The sequence below is a fragment of the Phyllostomus discolor genome, chromosome 2 (assembly GCF_004126475.2).
Source record: "Phyllostomus discolor isolate MPI-MPIP mPhyDis1 chromosome 2, mPhyDis1.pri.v3, whole genome shotgun sequence".
Taxonomy (NCBI): Eukaryota; Metazoa; Chordata; class Mammalia; order Chiroptera; family Phyllostomidae; genus Phyllostomus; species Phyllostomus discolor.
This window is the reverse complement of record NC_040904.2, coordinates 208361467-208382595: the sequence shown is the minus strand read 5'-3', so window position 1 is coordinate 208382595 and position 21129 is coordinate 208361467. Positions and strand designations below refer to the sequence as shown.

The 21129-nt window shown below is 50.6% G+C and overlaps 1 protein-coding gene and 1 long non-coding RNA gene across 2 annotated transcripts; one reads left to right on the top strand and one right to left on the bottom strand.

Annotated features, from left to right (window-relative positions):
- The first annotated feature begins 9117 nt into the window (after positions 1 to 9117).
- Positions 9118 to 12198, top strand: LOC118498580 (apolipoprotein L3-like). Its single transcript, XM_036017038.1, has 3 exons — positions 9118 to 9125; positions 10526 to 11405; positions 12100 to 12198. The coding sequence occupies exons 1-3, from the start codon at positions 9118 to 9120 to the stop codon at positions 12196 to 12198; spliced, it is 987 nt and encodes a 328-aa protein (XP_035872931.1).
- Positions 12199 to 15667: 3469 nt separating this feature from the next.
- On the bottom strand, positions 15668 to 19736 carry LOC118499182. Its single transcript, XR_004901708.1, has 3 exons — positions 19727 to 19736; positions 16122 to 16124; positions 15668 to 15785 (listed from the first exon to the last, which is right to left on the bottom strand). It is a non-coding gene; the product is annotated as an uncharacterized LOC118499182 (long non-coding RNA).
- Between the last annotated feature and the right edge of the window lie 1393 nt (positions 19737 to 21129).

The following is a 21129-nucleotide window of genomic DNA, read 5'->3' as shown; positions in this document are numbered from 1 at the left end:
TCTTCTGTGTCTCCATCTTCATCTTCTTCTTAATAGAAACTCACTCAGTGGGTGCCCACAGCGGTCAGAAGGAGCAGCACCCTTCATGTGCCCTCACAGAAGCCTCTGGGCAGTGAGCAGGGCACCTGGCAGCCTCAGTGAGCAGCAGTGGGAGGGGCTGCAGGAAACTGGGCGGAGCCCCGGACCTGGGCTGGCCGTCTGGTGGAGGGGAGGCTTTGGAGTGTCCTGCTCAAGGCCCTGCCATCGTCATCACATTTTAACAGGGGGACCCATGTCTATTCACATTCCCCTTCTACTTACTCTCCCTCCTCATATAAAGACATCATGGCTGCGGGAAGGAGACGGGGGAAATAGATGGAACCCCCAGAAATGTGAGGGAACTGTCAAGAGTACATTGAAGCAGTGGGGAAATGTGTGTGAAATCTGAACCCTAGTTTTATCTGTTTTCTGCCAGAAAGAGTTTTTCATTGAGATGGACAGGAAAAACAAATGGAATTATTCAGTTGCCAGTGAATCTGGTGGCTGTGTGTCCAGGTGGTGGGTCTCACCTGAGGACTGAGCCTGGCTGTGGCAGTGGACGGAGGGCCGAGGGACAGGAGGGGCAGCAGGGAGTGGACAGGGCGTAGAATGGAAATGATCCACTTCTTTTCCCCAGTGACGGCCATACGACCTGACTGCCTTCCATTCACCTCCCCTTCGAGTTTGGGGTCAATTCAACCTCAACTCAGACCCCATGGTGACAGTGTGGCCCCATCCCCAGGGGTCAAGCCCATGTCCACCCTGAGCCTCCCTAGGGATGAGCCTTCTAGTGCTGAGATCACAGCATCCACCCAAAGGCTGGGCGTCAATGCCTCCTTCCGATGCATTTGTGACTGAAAGGGGGTCTGTGGGTGAAAAGGGGGTTCTGTGGAAAAATAACCGCATGGGGTGATCTCATCATAAATTCTTTTTTTAAAATATATTTTATTTATTATGCTATTATAGTTGTCCCATTACCCCCCTTCATTCAGCTCCACCCCGCCCACCCTCTCCCACACATATTCCCCGCCTTTAGTTCATGTCTATGTGTCATATGCTCTTTAGCTTCTACATTTCCCATACTGTTCTCACCCTCCCCCTGTCTATTTTCTACCTACCATCTATAATACTTGTTCTCCATACCTGTTCCCCCTCTCTCCTCCTCCCACTCCCCTATTGCTGCCTCTGCATGTGATCTCCATTTCTGTGGTTCTGTTCCTGTTCTAGTTATTTGCTTAGTTTGTTTTTGTTTTAGGCGTGGATCTTAATAATTGTGAGTTTGCTGTCATTTTACTACACATGTTTTTTATTTTCTTTTTCTTAGATAAGTCCCTTTACCATTTCATAAAATAAGGGCTTGGTGATGATGAACTCCTTTAACTTGACCTTCTGTGAGAAGCACTCTATCTGCCCTTCCATTCTAAATGAAAGCTTTGCTGGGTAGAGCAACCTGGGATGTAGGTCCTTGCCTTTCATGACTTGGAATACTTCCTTCCAGCCTCTTCTTGCCTGCAAGGTCTCTTTTGAGAAATCAGCTGACAGTCTGATGGGAACTCTTTTGTAGGTAACTGTCTCCTTATCTCTTGCTGCTTCTAGGATTCTCTCCTTCATTTTTACCTTGTTTAATGTAATTATAATGTGCCTTGGTGTGTTCCTCTTTGGGTCCAACTTCTTGGGGACTCTGAGCTTCCTGGACTTTCTGGAAGTCTATTTCCTTGGCCAGATTGGGGAAGTTCTCCTTTATAATTTGTTCAAATAAGTTTTTTATTTGTTGCTCTTCCTCTTCTCCATCTGGTTCCACTATGATTCGGATGTTGGAACATTTAAAGATGTCCTGGAGGTTCCTAAGCCTCTCCTCATTTTTTTGAATTCTTATTTCTTCACTCTTTTCTGATTGTATATTTTTTTGTTCCTTCTGGTCCACTCCATTGATGTGAGACCCACCTTTCTTTCCAACACTATTGGTTCCCTCTGCGTTTTTCTTCATTTCACTTATTATAGCCTTCATTTTTCATTTAATTTGCGACCAAAATCAACCAATCTGTGAGCATGCTGATCACCAGTGTTTTGAACTGTGCATCTGATAGGTTGCCTATTTCTCGGTTGCTTAAAAGGATTGATTCTGGGGCTTTCATTTCTGCTGTTTGAGCCATCTTTTTTGGGGGGTGGGGGTGTTCTGGTCGCACCTGTTACATACGAGGGACAAAGCCTTAGGTGTTCACCAGGGCGAGGCAACCCAGTGGCTGGGTTGTGATGCTCTATGTGGGGGCGGGTTCCAAGAGGGAACAATGGCGCTTGCTCTGCTCTCTGTGGACTTCAATCCTTTCTGCCACTTCCCCCAAGCAAACTGGACCTTTCTGGTGTTGATTCCTGTGTGGGTGGGCTTGTGCACCCTGTGGGTCTTTCCAAGACCTCTCCTGTGGGTCCAAGAGTATCTCCCTGAGCCTCAACCCCCACAGGTGTTTTCAATCAGTGTCCCGAGGCTCTCTTCCCCAGCTCTGGGATCCTGGGTTGTGCACAGAGCCTTGCTTCACAAGTCCCCCCTCGCTGGGTCTGCCGGTAGCCACCCCTTGGCCAGGGTCTGCCAGCCACTGCTTGTGCGCTCAGGGTCCACCCGCTGTGGTCTTGCGTGCACAGATGCCTTAAGGACCCAGTCCGAACACTTTGTGCTCTCTGTGCTGCCACCTGTGCCCTGCTGCGTGATTCCACCCCTCCTACCGGTCTGGATGAACATGTCTACTTTAACATCTTGGTTATCCAACTTCCAAACAGTTCAATTTTCTGTCAGTTCTGGTTGTTATTCTGTTTCTAAATTGTTGTTGTCCCTATCTTGGTTGTTTGAGGAGGTGCAGTGTGTCTATCTACACCCCCATCTTGGCCAGAAGTTCATCATAAATTGTTAACTGGGCAGGTCATGGTGGATGGGCAGACCCCTGGCAATTAACATTTTAGTAAAAGATTTATTTTCTCTATAAGCAAGCCCTGTCCATTGTCCTGTGCATCTAGGTTAACACACATTTGAAATAATTGTAAGTGTTATTAACTTCCTGCTATCCAGTCCTCACCTTGCTTTCTCCCACCTCCATGTGATCTCCCCTATGTCCCCTCCTGAATTTCCAAAGCAGAAAAGAAAGTGCAAAACGTTGTTCTCCAGAGCTCAGTTGGGCTCAAATAAACTTCTCTAGAAATTCTCAAAAAAATATCACTGCCTTGGTGATATTCTCAGGGGGCACACCCACCGCATTCTTCCCCAACAGGCGTGCATCTCCTCAACTCTAAGGGTCACTCTGAGACTGGTGACCAGGGCAGTGATGGGCATGGCCGCTCCTCATGGGCTCACCCCCTGACCTTGTCTCCAGGGCCATCTGTTCTCTGACGCCCCGGTCAGCTGACAGCAGCCCTGCCTGGGCTCTCCTGTTGCTCCTTCTATCCTAAGGCCTTCCTCGTTTCACTGTCCCCAGCCTTAATGAATGTACTCTCAAAGTCTGTCTATCTGTCTGTTTGTCTGTCTATCTATCTATCTATCTATCTATCTCTGCCTTAAAAAGGAAGGGAATCCTGGCCCATGCTACCACACTCACAAACCTTGAGGGCCCGGTGCTAAGTGAAACAAGCCACCACAGAAACACAAACACCTTAGGATCCCTCATGCGTGAGGTACCTACAGGGGTCCAGTCCAGGGGGACAGGAAGTGGGGTGGCAGGTTCCAGGGGCCGGGAGGCGGGAGTGGGGACTTAGGGTTCAGTGGGTGCAGAGTTTCTTTTGGACAGAAGGAACAGGGTCTGGAGACCAGACTCACGAGAGCAGAAAGGACTGAGCGCTCCTGGACAGCACTATCCCATGGGGGAGACGGCAAATTCCTGCTGTTCATCGTTTACCATAAGAAATCTTTCAACGAGGAAGATCTGTTTCTTTAGAAAAGACTATTGAAGAGGAAGACAGTAGAGATAGACACCCTCATATCCTGTGAGAATAAGTGTAAAGTGACATGATTTGTTTGCATAAATGTGAGGCTCTAGGTACGAAAGAATTTTTATATATTGATATGCTCTGATGCAGTCATTCTACTGCTAGAAATATCTTAAAGGAAGTGATCGTAAATGAAGGCAACTTTTTATGCAAGAAGAAGGTTTTTGTACTCTTTTCATCAAGAATTAGAAAGAAGCTACTGCCCAGCAGTGGGGGAGGACAGCAGAGAGGACTGGGCCCCCTCAGGAGAGCTTGGCGACTGCAGGGATATAGCCAGAGTGGCAGGCCCGCAGGCCCCCAGGCGACAAAGATCTTGCAGAAGCAAGGAGGGGACAGGCTTTGGGAAGTGACAGCACCAGGAAATTATTTGAGACAGAGTCGAGGGCATGTGGTGCAAGACAGTTTGGGAACGAGAGGGTCACTGACAAGTAAGTAGATGGGCATGAGTGAACATGCGGGATGTCAGAGAGAGTAGAGTGTGGTCCTCACAGACACGGGATCTGGGTCAGAGAGACTGCGGTTCCAGTGCTGCCCCTGCACTGCTGTGAAGACTTTCCCTAGCCCGTGTTCAGGGGAAAACCTGGACTTTCTGCCAGCTCCCCCCCTGTCAGACGGGAGCCACCGTGGTGCCCACCCCATGGAATGTGTGAGAGCACTTGGTGAGGGAACTAGGAGGGGACGCTGCCATAGATCACGGTCAGTGTTGGCTTTATTGATTAGTAACACAAATGTTCCAGCCCCAAAACATCCCTTCCCGTCTTTTCTTCTGTTTGGTTTTATTGCTCATTTGGATTCCTGACTTCTCAGATGTCTGTCTCCTCGTCTGGTCGTCTTCTCCTTCTGACCCTACGGGACAGCAGGAGTGCGCTGGAGGGAGGAGAGCAACTTCTCAGGAAGAGCAGCAGGCAGAGCCCAGCACACAGAGAGACACGTTGGGTTCAGTCCACTTGGCCCCTGCGTCCATCCCAGAGGGCAGCAGCACAGACCCGGCTGCTTGCTGCCTCCTGTGGCCACAGCTGGCTCCCATTCCACCCACAGTTTGTTTTCTCTTCCCCAGGGGTGAAGCGCCGCCTCTTTCTAGCTGGACACAAGAGGGCGAGCTGAAGGCAAAAGCCCCGAGATCCCACTGCTGACACCATGGCCTCAGAAGCTGGCACCGTTGACCCAGGTAGTCAGCGCCCTCTTCCCTGGATGGTTTGTACTCATGACCCAGAACTGAGGGTGGCGCCTCCAGGCTGAGTGTATCCACACAGGAACAGGAACCTGCAAGGGGGCTGATGAGGGTCCTGGAGCCCCCAACGGGGGCCAAGGGGAGCTCCCTCATGTCAGAGTCAATGGGAGGGGTCCCCTTTCTGGTTCTCTCCTCACAGTGCTCACTGCCTTCCTTCCCCTCCACCTACCCAGTGACTCAGAAGAGGCCAGCACAGCCCAGGGGGAGACAGGAGTCTCTCGTCCTACCCACCTGGCATCAGCTATTTGTAGGTGGAAACCGACCCCTCCATACCACTCCCAGCCTGTACGGCTGTGTTAGGGCTGACCCTCGTTCCCAATTATAAACACCTACTCACCAGGTGTGACTGTCTCTGGCAGGAACTGTTTATATGGATCTCAATGTGCCTCCAGAGGCCAGCTTTGCCATCCTCCTCCCACCACCCCCAGATCAATACATACACAGCTGGAGTGGACTGGGCTCCCTATAGCTAAGACCTGGTTTCCTTTCTCCCTATGAATGAACCAAGGAAAAGAACAAACAGCCCTCCACCCACCCAAATCAGGGCTGCATTGTCTTCGCAACAGAGTCACCCTCCCTGGAGGGTCCCAGGAGAAAAAAATTTGGTTGATGCTACAGGACAAGGGAGGGGAGCACAGATTAGAAGCCAGGAGCTCCTGAGCGGGATCTGGGGCCCCTGAGGGAGGGCTAGAGCTGGCAGACTCCTGAGGATAAACTAGCAGACCTCGTGTTTAGGAAATGGGAGAGCCTGGGGTCAGAGTTGCCAACAGGGAGCTGTGTCCCCTGTGACCCGCCTGGAGGGACAGAGGTGATATTGATTGATCCCAGCATTACAGCTGAGGTCTAAACACCTACTTCCCTGGTGACCCCCTTCCTGCCCTGACCCGTGTGGTCAGTGGGTTGAGAGTCATCTCAAAAGTGAAAGGTCACAGGTTGAATTTCCTGTCAGGGCACCTGCGTGGGTTGTGGAATCGGTCCTTGGTCCCCTTGTGAGTGAGAGGTGTCCAATTATTTTCTGAGAGAAACATTAATCTCCTTCTCCTTCCCTTCTACTCTCTCTGAACGTAAAAAAATAAAATCTCAGAGAGAAAAAGACACCCCCTCCACTGACCATCTTGGGGATTCTGTGAGCAGCAGGAGGAATCCTGTTAGCAGGGCGGTTTTACTGAAATCAGCAGTGTGTGGTCTGAAACATTTTTTAATTAAAAAATAAACACCCAGGGGTAGGCTACAGCATGGAATGAAGGACAAATCACATGAATTTTCAAACATAAGGAGGCAGTAAATTAATGTAGAGTGATGTCTGACACTGGGCTCCCACTCAGCCTCTGAGCTCTCTGCCTGCTGGCGTTGGGCCATCATTAACCTGTCCAAGTTTCACTTTCCTTTTCCTGGAACAAGAATAATGTGTCTAGCGGGTATATAGCAGGAAACATGTTTCCCCTCCCATCTCTGCACACACAATGCACACACTAGAACCCCGCCCCTCAGCGGCCACTCCACGGCCTCCAAATCCCTGAGAGCCACACGTTTGTGGCAGCTCAGCTGGGCAGTCATCTTGCTCTGCGCTGACGTGAGACTATTTACAGTCGGTACAGGGTCTGCCCCATTTCAGGTGAACACACTTGTTTCACTGTCGCAGCTGGAATGCGGTTGTTACTGGACACTGCCCAGGCCCTGCTGGAGGCGGGAGGTCACACAGCACGTGTGCCCCGGACTCTCTTTCTGAAAGACCAACAAGTCTGAATTCCCAAACACACCGACATCCCAGGATCAGATATTTAATCCCTGAGGCTGGAAGTCCCGGATCCTGGGGCTGGCAGGGCTGTTTGCTGGGCGAGCCCTCTTCCTGGTTTGCAGATGGCGGCGTTCCTGCTCTGTCCGCTCACGCTCCATGCTTCCCTGTGTGCACGGGGTGCAGGGGCGGAGGGGGAGAGGGAGGGATATATCTGGTGTCTTCCCGTAAGCACACCAGTCACATTGGTTTAGGGTCCCACACATGTGACCTCATTTAACCTTAACTGTCTCCTTAAAGGTAATTTCAAAACACAGTCACATGGTGGGGAGGTCCGGGCTTCAACATTAGGATTTTGGGGACCTGGTTCAGGCCATAACACCACGTCAGCCACCAAAAAGGAGCTTAGTGACAACTGCTCAGGAAGGTTAACATTCACCCACCTGATTTATATTCAATACCATTTACATTCAACAATGATTTCTTCTCACCTTATTCTTTTTTCTTTCCATCCAGAGAGTGAAGGCTTTCTCCCTGCCATTGGGTTCTTAGAGGACCCAATGGACATAGAGAATCTGCAACACCTGCTGAGTGATGAAGCCTGGGAGAGATTTGTGGCTGCGGCGAAATTGCCCAGGTAACCTCCGGGAGACAGCTGTGTTGTCACCAGATCTCCCCCTGATCTAGCTGACTCTGCCAAACACACCTCCAGGCAGGACCCTGTGGATGGGGTTGAATGTGTTTCTTCTCAACAATCCATGAGGAAGGCTTCTTTCACATCATGTGTAGGCAGTGAATGACCGCAGAATGAGAAGAGACAAAACCCACAGGGGAAGGTTTCTTAATGACTCACTGTCTTATTCCTCTGTTCAATTTTATTTTGAGGAGAAGATAATGCATGTGAACTGTGTAGCCTAATGACTGGTACATAGTAAGTGCTCAGTTTACCTGAACTTTTCAAAAGATTGTTGGGAAAACACAGGGGCTAAGGGTCTTTCTCCTGGAGATGGGAGGCAAGCAGGACTTGCTTGGGGACAAGCCTGCTACACCCTGGTACATGTGGAGTCCCTGGGGCTTGCCTGGGGGGCTCTCCCTCCCTCAGGGAGGACTCAGACACACACTGCAGGGCCTGCTGGCCCAGAAGGCGGAGAGGCTGGATGGAGCTGGGCCGAGCTGGTTGAATCCTGACTCTGTGTCTGCCCAGCTCTGGGGCTCTGTGCTTCTGTCTCAGAGTCTCTGATTTGTCATCTCTCTGTTCAGTGGGAACAGCAGGTCATGTGATAGTGTGGTGGTGAAGGGCATAGGGTGCACTGTAGGGTGAAGGATGAGGAAGCAAGTGTGGTCATCCTGTCCAGGGGCCCAGACAGGCCTGCACCAGGCTCAGAGCCAGGGGTCAGGATGGAGCAGGGCTGGTTCCAAGTTGGAGGACCAGGAGGAAGACTTGGCAGTGGGGCTGGGACTGAGCCTTGTCAGGCACAAACTGGAGAGGCCAGGGCCCTAGTGGTGGTCCTGTGTGGGGGTGGGGACATTTCTTCCTTCCCTGATTCAGTCCCCTCACTGCTGGGAGTAGAGAGAATGGGTGACCCTGTCCTTCATACTCTGCCTGGGAGCTGGGGTCCTGTCTGCCATTTCCGTCCCTCTTCTGTTTTGTGCAGAGTAACCCCTCACCAGGGAGAAGGCAGGTTGTGTGGCTCATGACAGACTCCAACATCAGAATGGGTGGCTGTGGCTTTTGTGTGACTTGGGGGATTCTCAGGCACCCCTTCAGCCCTCTGAGTCTGAGGAAAGTGCTTCCTGCCCCACTCGTCCCAATGCAGGTGTCAGGCCCAGTGATTCATGCACATGGTTGGGAAAGTGGCCTGTGTCTCTAAGAGGTTCCATGAACTTGGACATGACCTTGATATGCATACAAGGGAAGCTGTCACCAGCTAATGTATGAGTTCAGCTGTTGACACCTTAGAGGTTGGGGGTGCTGGATGGGGGGCTGGAGAGTCCATGGAACCAAGGTTTGTAGGAGATCCCCAGCTTCCCTGTGAACTGGGGCTGTGCCTGGATCCAGTGAATTTCGTTTGGGGAGGTCAAAAGGCATCAGTTTTGGCAGAGAGCAGATGCCACCCAAAATGACCATTAGTGTCATTAATTGAAAGTGTCCACAATTGCCACAATGCAAATGTGAGGGCACAGTCCCCAATGCTGCCCTCACTTCTGACACCCACTCAGAGTACCCACTGAAAACTACCACACCCACAGTTACAGTTTGTGACAGGGAAGGACACAGGTCACAGTCAGCCACAGGAGAGAAGCCTGGGGCAGAGTCAGGGAGGGTGTGAAATGTGAAGCCTCCATTGTCCCCAGAACACCTCACTGTCCCACCTTGAGCTGTGACAATGTGCACGAAGCATTGCCAGCCAGGGGAGCTCACCCTGGAAAAGAAAAACCTCCACCGGCCTTAAGATGGAAGGAGGCTCTCACCCAGGCCAACGGAAGCACCTGTCCCGACTCCCACAACAGAGAGGAGAGACGGGGCTCCACTCTGAATGAAGCAGAGACCCCTGGGGGGTTACAGGCAAAGAACAGACTGGGGGGACGGTGGGCGGGACATGACTGAGAGGGGGTGTCACAGGGCTGGGGGACTGTTGCTAAGCTCACCTAACAGGGTACTTGACTCAGGCAGGTCAAGGACTGAGGCACCAGAGTTGGGGAATGAAGAATTGATCAGATATCACAGGACATCAGGCATCATAGTTGGGAGACTTTCCCTGACCTGACTCATCAGGATTCTTGCTAGGACTGGAAGATGCAGGCTGTCAAGGATAGAACATGGAAGGCCAAGGTCAAGGCCTAGTTGAGAAGAGGGCTCAGAAGAACCTGATTGGCAAACAGTCTTTCTCACCCTGAGCCTCAGTGCACAGAGGGCTCCTGGGGTCCATCACATGCTGCCCGCATGGCTCACCTGTAGTGTCCAGCCCTTCCTGGATGTCTAATGAATGTCTTTAGTTTCTAGTTCCTTCTTAGACCAGACCTGATACCACAGGACCCCAAACGTCCATCATATGTCACCTTGTCAGACTGTCTAGTGGGCACAATGTCAGGCTCCTATCACTCAGGACACTCTAGGGACCCAGAGATCATGTCCCAGGGTCTAAGGCAAAGGGAAGGCCCCTCAGTGGTCTGGTTCCATCTGCACCCCAGTCTAGGATTCTGTGAGTGAAGATGTTTCAGCTCCTGCCCCACACTCCCTTCTTTACCCTCGGAGTCCCCGGTCCACAGTCACTTAGGTGTTGATGGGGTCAACCTGCCCTTGAGTGAGAAGCCGTCTGCATCAAATACTGACCACTTCAGGGCATCCAAGGAGGACTTGCCCTTATTTATCCCTCATCGAACCAGTGCTGTGGAGCATGTACAAGGGACAAAGTATGTGTTTAATATTGAAAGGAAAAATCTCTACATTTGTAAAATTCTTTCTGTTTGCTATATAGTCAAAACTCTGTAATTGTGCAGGATGGATCTTAGTGAGCCATTTGCAGACATGTCAACTGCCTTTCTCACTCACTTGGCCTCCGTCATTACAGGGAGGAGGCGGATGCGCTGTATGAAGACTTGAACCTGCTGAAAGAACTCATGGCCGTGAAGGACAAAGATAAGCCGTCACAGGACCAGCTGTTTAGGGAGATGGTTCTGAAGGAGTTTCCTCAGGTGGAACAGGAGCTCAAGGAGTGCATAGGGAAGCTCCACGCGCTGGCAGACAGTGTTGACAAGGTACACAGGGACTGTACCATCTCTAACGTGGTGTCTAGTTCCACTGGCATTGTGTCTGGCATTCTGACCATTGCTGGCCTGTCCCTGGCACCTCTGACAGCAGGGGCCAGTCTGGTGTTTACAGCAACTGGGGCAGGACTGGGGGTAACATCTGCCGTGACCGGTGTGTCCACCAGCATCGTGGAAATCATCAAGAATGAGTCAGCAAAAGCCGCAGCCAGTCACCTAGTGTCAGATGCCATCGACTATGACAAGCTGCTCTTTGAGGATTTAAGTCACAGAGCGCCCAGATTGTTTTCCTTAGTAATGTGCATCCGATCTGTGCAGAAAATTGTGAAGAACGTCCGTGCCTTTAAAGTGGCCAAAGCCAGACCTGTCTTAGCAGCAAAGGCCATGGTTCTTTTGACCACAGGGAAAATTTCAACCCGAAGCAGCAGTCAGGTACAGAAAGCTTTTGGTGGCACTGCTCTGGCAATGACCAAAGGAGCCAGGATGCTTCGTTTGGTCGCTGCAAGTGCCTTCCTTCTGGTGGATGTGTACAGCATTGTGAAGGATTCAGTGCACTTGTATGAGGGGCCAAAGGCAGAGCTGGCTGAACAATTGAGGGATCGGGCCCAGAGTCTGGAGAGGATGCTGAAGAGACTCAGAGAGATTCACAAGATTCTACAGGATGTCATGTGCTCCAAGGATGTAGTGAGTAAAGAATGTGACTAAGCTACACCAGCCAGGGCTCTAGAAATGCTTGTAGATTCCCCCAATGCATGTAAGGCAACATTCCCATGGGCTTTTGTCCCTCTACACATGCATGAGAAAGTGGAAGAAGATTTCTGAGATGAAGACCTCACAGCTTGTGGACTTCCAGCCACGATGGAGGTGTAGGTAGACACACTGTGCCTCCTCACACAACCAAGAGAGGGACAACAATAATTTAGAAACAGAATAAGAACCAGAACTGACAGAAAATTGAACTGTATGGAAGTTAGACATGAAGAAGTTAAAATAGACCTGTTCATCCAGACCAGTAGTGTTGGGGGCCGGGACAAGCCTGAAACAGGCTGATGCAGGATTGCACCTGCACAGACAGGATGTCTGCGGTCAGAAGCCATGCGAACGCCCGACCAATCAGCGCCCTGATCACGCGCCTATCACGCATAAGCCATGCGAGCGCCCGACCAATCAGCGCCCTGATCACGCGCCTATCACGCGTCCCTTAACCAATCCCAGCTAAGAGCACGCCCCAAGCCCGCCAATCAAAGCTACTTCCCCTTTCTGCCTTCCTCTATATAACTCCCTCCATTTTGAAATAAAATTTGCAGCTTGATCAGAACTCTTTGTCTTGCTGCCGTTCTTTCGCGCCTCCTGTCCCATCCCGTTTCATCCGTTACAGGTATATCGGCGGACCCCGTTGACTGCCTCGCGGGCCGAGGCAAGTGGCGCCCAACGTGGGGCCTCGCTGACAGCCTGTGCGGACCGCTGTCCCCGTTGATCGCAGCGCTCCGTGAAGAGAGACGCCCGGCTCACCGCGACTACCCGCCCGCGCACCGGCATTTCCAGACAAGTCCCCCCGTTCCCCGACAGCGGCATTTCAGAGGTAAGGCCCAACCATGGGACAGGCATGCTCACAACATGTGATTTATTCACTGGACAGTTGAAAGAATCTCTCAAGGTGCGTAAGATAAGGGTTCGTAAAAAAGACTTAAATTCCTTTTTCACTTTCGTTTTTAAAATCTGCCCATGGTTTCCTCAGGAGGGTAGTATTGACTCCCGCGTCTGGCACCGTGTGGGCGACTGTTTAAATGACTATTATAAAGTTTTTGGTCCCGAGACCATCCCTATAACTGCCTTTAACTATTATAACCTCATAACAGACATCCTTAAAAACCACAACAACTCCCCTGACACACAGCGCCTTTGTAAAGAAGGGCAAGCAATTCTCCGCAGACACTCCCCGGCCCCCTCAAAGGCCCCCTCAGTTCACGACCCCCCGGCGCTCATGCTGACTCGCTTTCGCGACCCCCCTCACGAGCGCCTTCAAATTGCCCTTCTGTCTCCATCCAGATAGATACAGACCCTCAAGTCCCTTCTCTGTACCCTCCCCTCCAGGAGTTCTATTCCTCTGCTCCACCCCCCAATTCCCAGGACCCCGGCGACCAGTTAGATCCCTCTGAACAGGCAGAATTAGAGGATGAGGCCGCTCGCTACAAGAACCCTGACTGGCCACCACTCGTGGCGGCAGTCCTTCCGCCGTTCAAACCGCCTCCTTATAGTACCCCTCACGCACCCGCCGCCGCCATTTTGCCTTCAGCGCATGGCGCGTCCGCCATTTCACCCGCGGCGTGCACGGCACCCACTACCTTGCCCCTGGCGGCCACCGCCGTATTCACTCCGTTTCCAAAGCCTTTCCTTCAGGAAACCCTCACTTTCATCCGAGATATTAAAACCATTGCCAATGAGCTCTCTGTTCTTACGATCAGTCCCCCTCCCCACGAGACTTTAGCATTCCCTGTTACTAGATCCCAGACTCGCTCAGTTAGAACCGAGAATGTAGATAGTTCAGCTGCGGCTGCAGCTGCCCCCCTTCCTGATAGCGACAACCCCGAGGACTCGGACAGCTCCCCTTCTGATATAGACGAAGCAGAGCCCAGTACAAGACATACTGCGGCCCCCCAAACTTATTCCCACACATACAAGAAACTTAGCCTTAAAGCATTAGAAAAGGTCAAATCTGCTGTAACACATTACGGGCCCACAGCTCCCTTTTCCCTTGCCCTAATTGAAAATCTTAGCGCTGGCTCATGCCCAATGATTGGTTCTTTCTAGCGAAGGCAGCGCTAAGTGGAGGTGACTTTATTCTTTGGAAAAGCGAATATGAAGACACCGCTAAACAGTTTGTTCAGCGCAATATGCAAAAATCCTCCTCTAAAAATTGGACCATTCTTAAGTTTCTTGGCTCCACCCCCTATCATAGCAATGAAAAGCAAGCTCAATTTCCCCCCGGACTTCTAACCCAGATCCAGTCCGCGGGTCTTAAAGCATGGAGGCGCCTTCCACAAAAGGGCACCGCAACCACCTCTCTTGCAAAAATAAGACAGGGCCCAGACGAGCCATACAGTGATTTCATAAGTCGTTTACAAGAATTAGCTGAGAGGCTCTTTGGCGCGGGCAAAAGTGAAAACGCTTTCGTCAAACACCTAGCTTATGAAAATGCCAACCCCGCTTGCCAAAATGCCATCTGCCCCTATCGCCAAGGAGAGCTCTGTGACTATGTTCACCTCTGCTCCGGCATCAGCTCTGCCCATGCTCTCGGACTTGCCATTGGTGCCGCCTTACGAAATTTTATGCCCCCACAGCCGGCGCGCCCCCCCAATAGCCTTTGTTACAACTGTAACCAACCTGGACATTTTTCCTGAGCCTGCCCCCAGAAGACCCAAAATCAGACTCAAATTCAGATCCAAAACCCAACAAGGCCTAGTACTAATAGTCCAGGAGCCCCTGCCATGAAATGCCCTCGCTGTAAGAAGGGTTTTCACTGGTCTTCAGAATGCAGATCTAAGACAGACATTTATGGACAGCCCATTCCCCCGAAGCAGGGAAACTCCAACAGGGCCCAGCCCCAGGGCCCCATACCGGGTGTGAACTCCGGGGCTACACAGTTCGTTCCCCAATCACTCCACCCACAGATCCCTGCCCTCCCAGTAATCAATCACGCTGCTACGTCACAGACCTGTGGAGGGCCACAGCAGGCAGCGCAGGATTGGACCTCTGTGCCGCCACTGACACAGTACTAACTTCAGACAATAGTCCCCTAATAGTCCCTACCGGCGTTTTCGGGCCCCTACCGCCTAATACTTTTGGGTTTATCTTCGGCCGAGTCAGTTGTACTCTACTAGGGATACAAGTCCTCCCTGGCATTATAGATAATGATTTTGAAGGACAAATCCAAATTATCCTTTCCACCACTTCAGATTTAATTACCATCCCCAAAGAAACTAGGTTAGCCCAAATAATCATCCTCCCCCTTCAACATCTTAATTCCAATTTTCAAAAATCTTTTCGAGGGTTGAGCCCCCCCGGCTCTTCAGATGCATATTGGGTGCAACAGGTTACTGAGGGCCATCCCTTACTCGAACTCAGAATTAATGGTAAAGCCTTTTCAGGTATTATTGACACAGGAGCCGATGCCACTGTTATTTCTGAGTCTCAATGGCCTCGAAATTGGCCCCTAACCATAGCTGCCACACATTTGCGTGGCATAGAACAGTCTACCAATCCACAACAAAGCTCTAAAACCCTTAAATGGGAAGACAATGAAGGAAACCAGGACCATGCCCATGCACCTCCTTTTATTCAACAATGCACTCTTCTTGCTATAATAATGTTCAAAAGTGTACCCTTGGCAATAAGGTATATTTCACTGCCATACTCCAGAAAACAAAAAATGCTGCCAACGTAGGAGACTGGGGAGATAGCTCATCACTCATTGGCCTTAGTTCCACCAAATACTTACAAGCCGGCTGCCAAGGCACTGTAGGACAGTCAGTGTGCTGGGAACAAACTCCTCCTATTCACACTTCTGATGGAGGTGGGCCTCAAGATATCATAAGAGAACTCACCGTCCAGAATCAAATAGAACAGCTCATTGAAAATCAATTCCCTAAACTCACCCATCACCCTCTGGCTCTTCCCAAGTCTCGAGGAATAGATCTAGATACCCAAACGACAGACATTTTGACAGCCACCCATCGGGCACTAAATATTTCCAACCCTACACTAGCCCAAGATTGTTGGTTATGCTTAAGCCAAGGCACCCCCATGCCTCTGGCTGTCCCCACCAACATATCAGCCCTGAATGTCACCGAACAAAATTGCACCCTCAGCATACCCTTTAGAGTTCAGCCTATGCTTTTTTACTCCTCCCCCTGCATCTATAAGAACTTACAAAATAATTCTTTTGATATTTCTGTTGGTTTCGCTAGCTTTACCAATTGCAGCCACACGCTTAATTACAGCACATCCCTCTGCCCTGGTCCAGGACGAGCATTCGTTTGTGGTAATAATCTAGCTTTCACCGCCCTGCCCACCAATTGGACAGGGCTATGTGCCCTAGCTGCCTTACTACCTGGCATAGACATTATCCCAGGGGATGAACCCGTCCCCGTTCCTGCTTTTGACCACTTCACAGGACGACACAAAAGAGCCTTAGTTATTATTCCCCTGCTTGTTGGTCTAGGAGTTTCTGGAGCGGTAGCTACCGGAACTGCAGGATTAGGAGTTGCAGTTCACTCCTATACAAAACTTTCCAAACAACTTGTCGATGATGTCCAAGCCTTGTCCAGTACTATTACTGACATTCAAGACCAACTAGACTCCCTAGCGGAGGTAGTCCTCCAGAATAGACGAGGCCTAGACTTACTCACAGCAGAGCAGGGAGGCATTTGTTTAGCTTTACAGGAACGATGCTGCTTTTTTGCCAACAAGTCAGGCATCATCCGGGACAAGATTAAAACCCTTCAAGAAGATCTGGAAAGATGACGAAACGCTCTGACTGAGAGCCCTTTCCTTACAGCCTTCAACGGACTACTCCCCTTTCTTCTCCCTCTCCTCGGGCCTTTAATAGCTATCATTCTCTTCCTGACCTTTGCTCCCTGGGTTCTCAGGCGCACCACAAACCTCATCCGAGACCAACTTAACTCCCTTCTTGGCAAACCTATCCAGATACATTATCATCAGCTAGAAATGAATGAACCTGGCACTGACTCGCAGCATTTTCTCCGAGAATGCCCTCGCGCATAAATTCTCCTGTGCACCCCCACCTCTTATGAGAACAGTATAACCCTTGGCATTATACTTTACATGTAAATTGTAATGGATACCACTAGGTGCAGAGCAAAGCATTGCAAGGAGAAGCTGCCCCGAAGGTGGCCCTGCCAAGTCTCCTGAGAGGCAAGTCGGCTTGCATAGAGGTTAGTGCCCCAACCCTCTCCTCCGAAAAGGGTGCCTCAGAGCTCGGGACGAGCTCAGGAGGAGCCAGACCACTGCCTCCCCTAGTCGGTTAATGTCCACTCCTCACCTTAAAAATAAAAATAAGGGAGGAGATGTTGGGGGCCGGGACAAGCCTGAAACAGGCTGATGCAGGATTGCACCTGCACAGACAGGATGTCTGCGGTCAGAAGCCATGCGAACGCCCGACCAATCAGCGCCCTGATCACGCGCCTATCACTCGTCCCTTAACCAATCCCAGCTAAGAGCACGCCCCAAGCCCGCCAATCAAAGCTACTTCCCCTTTCTGCCTTCCTCTATATAACTCCCTCCATTTTGAAATAAAATTTGCAGCTTGATCAGAACTCTTTGTCTTGCTGCCGTTCTTTCGCGCCTCCTGTCCCATCCCTTTTCATCCGTTACAGGTATATCGGCGGACCCCGTTGACTGCCTCGCGGGCCGAGGCACAGTAGGAGGGGCGGAGTTGGGTAGCCAGGCACGGGTCTCGGCACAGAGAGCAGAGGGCATTGGGACCAGGCACGTAAGGCATCAAGGGCGTGCAAGACCGCAGCAGGTGGACCCTGAGTGCGCAAGTGGCAGATGGGAGACCCCGGCCAAGGGGTGGCAGCTGGCAGACCCAGCAAGGGGGAAATTGTGAAGCAAGGCACTGCGCACAACCCAGAACCCCATCGCTGGGAAATAGAGCCTCGGAACACTGATTGAAAACACCTGTGGGGGTTGAGGTGCAGGGAGAGACTCCCAGACTCACAGGAGAGGTCGTTGGAAAGTCCCATGGGGTGCACAAGCCCACCCAGATGGGAATCAGCACCAGAGGGGCCCGATTTGCTTGGGGGAAGCGGTGGAAGGCACTGAGGTCTGATGGAGAGCCGAGCAAGCACAATTGTTTTCTCTCAGGCCCTGCCCCAACATACAGCATCACAACCCAGCAACTGGGGTGCCCCACCCTGTGTGAACACCTAAGGCTCCACCCCTCATATGTAACAGGCATGACCAGACCAAAAGCGAAAAAGAAAAGATGGCACAAACAGAAGTGAAAGCCCCAGAACCTGTATTTTTAGGCGACTGAGAGATAGCCAACCTATCAGATGCACAGTTCAAACCAATGATGATCAGGATGCTCACAGAATTGGTTGACTTTGGTTGCAAATTAGATGAAAAAATGAAGGCTACCATAAGTGAGATAAAGAAAAATGCACAGGGAACTAATAGTGATGGAATGAAAGCTGGGTCTCACATCAATGGAGTGGACCAGAAGGAATAAAAAAAAATCAGAAAAGAATGAAGAAATAAGAATTCAAGAAAATGAGGAGAGGCTTAGAAACCTCCAGGACATCTTTAAACATTCCAACATCCGAATTATAGGGGTACCAGAAGAAAAAGAGGAAGAGCAACAAGTGGAAAACTTATTTGAACAAATAAGAAAGGAGAACTTCCCCAATCTGGCAAAGGACATAGACTTCCAGGAAGTCCAGGAAGCTCAGGGAGTCCCAAAGAAGTTGGACCCAAGAAGGAACACACCAAGGCACATCATCATTACATTAGCCAAGGTAAAAATGAAAGAGAGAATCCTAGAAGCAGCAAGAGATAAGGGGACAGTAACCTACAAAGGAGTTCCCATCAGACTGTCAGCTGATTTCTCAAAAGAGATCTTACAGGCAAGAAGGGGCTGGAAAGAAAAATTCCAAGTCATGAAAGGCAAGGACCTACATCCCAGATTGCTCTATCCAGCGAAGCTTTCATTTAGAATGGAAGGGCAGATACAGTGCTTCCCAGAGAAGGTCAAGTTAAAGGAGTTCATCATCACCAAGCCCTTATTTTATGAAATGTTAAAGGGACTTATCTAAGAAAAAGAAGATAAAAAACATGTATAGTAAAATGACAGCAAACTCACAGTTATTAACAACCACACCTAAAACAAAAACAAAAAGAAGCTAAGCAAACAACTAGAACAGGAACAGAACCACAGAAATGAAGATCACATGGAGGGTTAGCAACAGGGGAGCGGGAGGAGGACATAGGGGGGGAAAAGGTACAGGGAACAAGCAGAGATGGTAGGTAGAAAATAGACAGGGGGAGCGCAAGAATAGTACGGGAAATGTAGAAGCTAAAGAACTTATGACACATGGACATAAACTAAAGGGGGAGAATTTGGGTGGGAGAGGGTGTGCAGAGTGGAGGGGAATGAAGGGGGGGTAATGGGACTACTGTAATAGCATAATCAAAATATATTAAAAAAACAAAAAGAAGACTTCGCAGCTTCCAACTTTCAGATAGTATCATTGTCCCCTGAATTCCAGAAGCTACCCTTTAACTGTTTCTAGAAATTTTGATTTTCTTTATGTGGATGTTTTTCATCTATCAAAATCCCCTGGAAATACACCCCAAAGTACCTTTCTGGAGTATGTTGTTAGAGTTCTCCCCTCCTCGTGTTGCAGGAGGTAACCCTGGAAGGAACATGAGACCTAGCCAGGGACTATAGGGTCCTGGTTGCCAGGGAACACCTTTTAACACTTAGGTAGCTGCTAGGCATGAGGGGCCAGAAGGGAAACAGTCAGGACCCTGGCCATTGCAGTCTAAAAAAGCACTTCATACAGGAGGTAGAAGCAGAGGAAGACATGCCTCCCCCCGACCTAGCAGTCCTGAGCCTGGTTCCATTGGGCAGCCAGGCATTCAGAACAACACAAGGAGACTGTGATAGTGGGTGTGGGGGGCCTTGAAAGTCTGTGTGTGTCATCTCCTCTAGTGGGAAAAGGAAAAGCTCAAGGCTGTGTACCCACCCCAGGCCTAGAAGGGAGAAGGGGAGGGGTCTGACGTGTCTAAAAAGGGGCCCATAAACAATTTTGGTCAAATGCCTGCCCCCTGTCACGTGTGTAAAATGAACAGATAGAATCTGGAGCAAGATAAGACTTGGGGCTAACAGACCCCGATTCGTACCTACATTTGGGCAGTCCTGTCTCTCTGGGAAAGCTGCCCCACCTGTACCCAGCAATCAAAATGTTACCTCTTTACCCCACCCTGCCAACTATGTAAGTCCTCAGAACAAAGGGCCTTCTTCTCTTCTGTTGGCTCAAGGTTCCTTGCCACATGGGAGGCTCTGTTCACGGAGCTCCTGGCCACCCCTATTTGCCTACCAGGGCCTTTGGCCACCTTGCTCTTGCCACCCTAGCTCTAGCCACCCTTGCTTTTGCTGTCCCACTCACTAATTAACTCTGCTTGCATGCTAATAGGCTCACAGACCTGTCATTCTTCACTGTGTCATTGAGAGAACCAGGGTTTCTCTGGTAACACATGGGAGTTGCTATGTCCAATGTCCTGCAGGCATTGGCCTCCAGAGACGGAACTTCTTAGGTCGTTCTCTGTGCACAAGGAAGGGTTACGGGGAGCTGGGGTGGCATTGCTGGGAGTGTCGGCTCTCAGATGTGAGTCATCTGGGTGCATGCTCAGCCAGCGCCCAGAACTGCTGCTGCACAGATGCTGGCTCCCAGGTCACCCTGTGCATCCTGGGAGGGTGTGAAACAGCTGCTCTTATTTCTGTAGGAAAAGTCACTGCTCAGCATGTGCCTATGCTGACTGAGCTAAACCACACGCCTAGAAGAGGTTGGAGCTGCACATACAGGGTCATGAATACTTCTGATGTTTTTCCGAGGCTGTTGTTTTACTTCCTCATGTTCTTTGTAGAGTACTTTCCGTATTGTAAAATTTAAGACTGTAAAATTTTTTGAAGAATTTCCTGTCTCGCTGAACTGTGTCGGCATCATAACCTCAGAATCCACTCTTAGCTGGTCCAGAACAGCTCTACCCAAACCCTTCCGCCTGACCAGCAGTGCTGACCTGGGGCATATCCATTGCCACAACGTTGTCTGCTCAGAATCCCAGCTTATACTCAACCTCGGCCTTGGCATGCCAAGTGACATGCAGGATATTTGTCTGACTGTGTACTGACAGGTTAAAGGATAGAGCATAGGGACTAATAAGGTCATTTCTCAAATGAGAATGTTCTGCATCCAGACCCATGTGCCGATGAGCCAGCCCACCTTGTCCTTGCTCAGGAGGAGGCTCACGCAGGGCCACCACCATTGCTGCCCTCCCCTGGCCCAGAGCGGTACACAGCTTGGAGCTGGGATGGTAGGGTATGGCCCCCCTGTTTATCGGGGTGCCATCCATGGCAGCTGACCAGCACTTTAGATGGCCAGAGCATACTGCCACCACCCCCTCGGTGACCTTGTCCACTTCCTGTTATTTTTCTTGCTTCAAACTGGCTCCTTAGCAAGACTTCTGGGTTCAGCCTGTGACTCAGGCCCAGGTTACCCTATAAGCACCCAGGTGGGGCAGGAGCTTTCATGGTGGAACACTTGGGCCTTGGTCCCTCCCTTCCCTGTGCTGGTGGAACAGAACATGGGATGGGTCTCTCACTCAG

What these genes read in the sequence shown, in the direction of transcription:
- LOC118498580 (XM_036017038.1), top strand. An exon ending in TCATGTGCTCCAAGGATGTA is followed by an intron (nt 11,406 to 12,099) that starts GTGAGTAAAGAA and finishes CATCCGTTACAG; the next exon opens with GTATATCGGCGGACCCCGTT.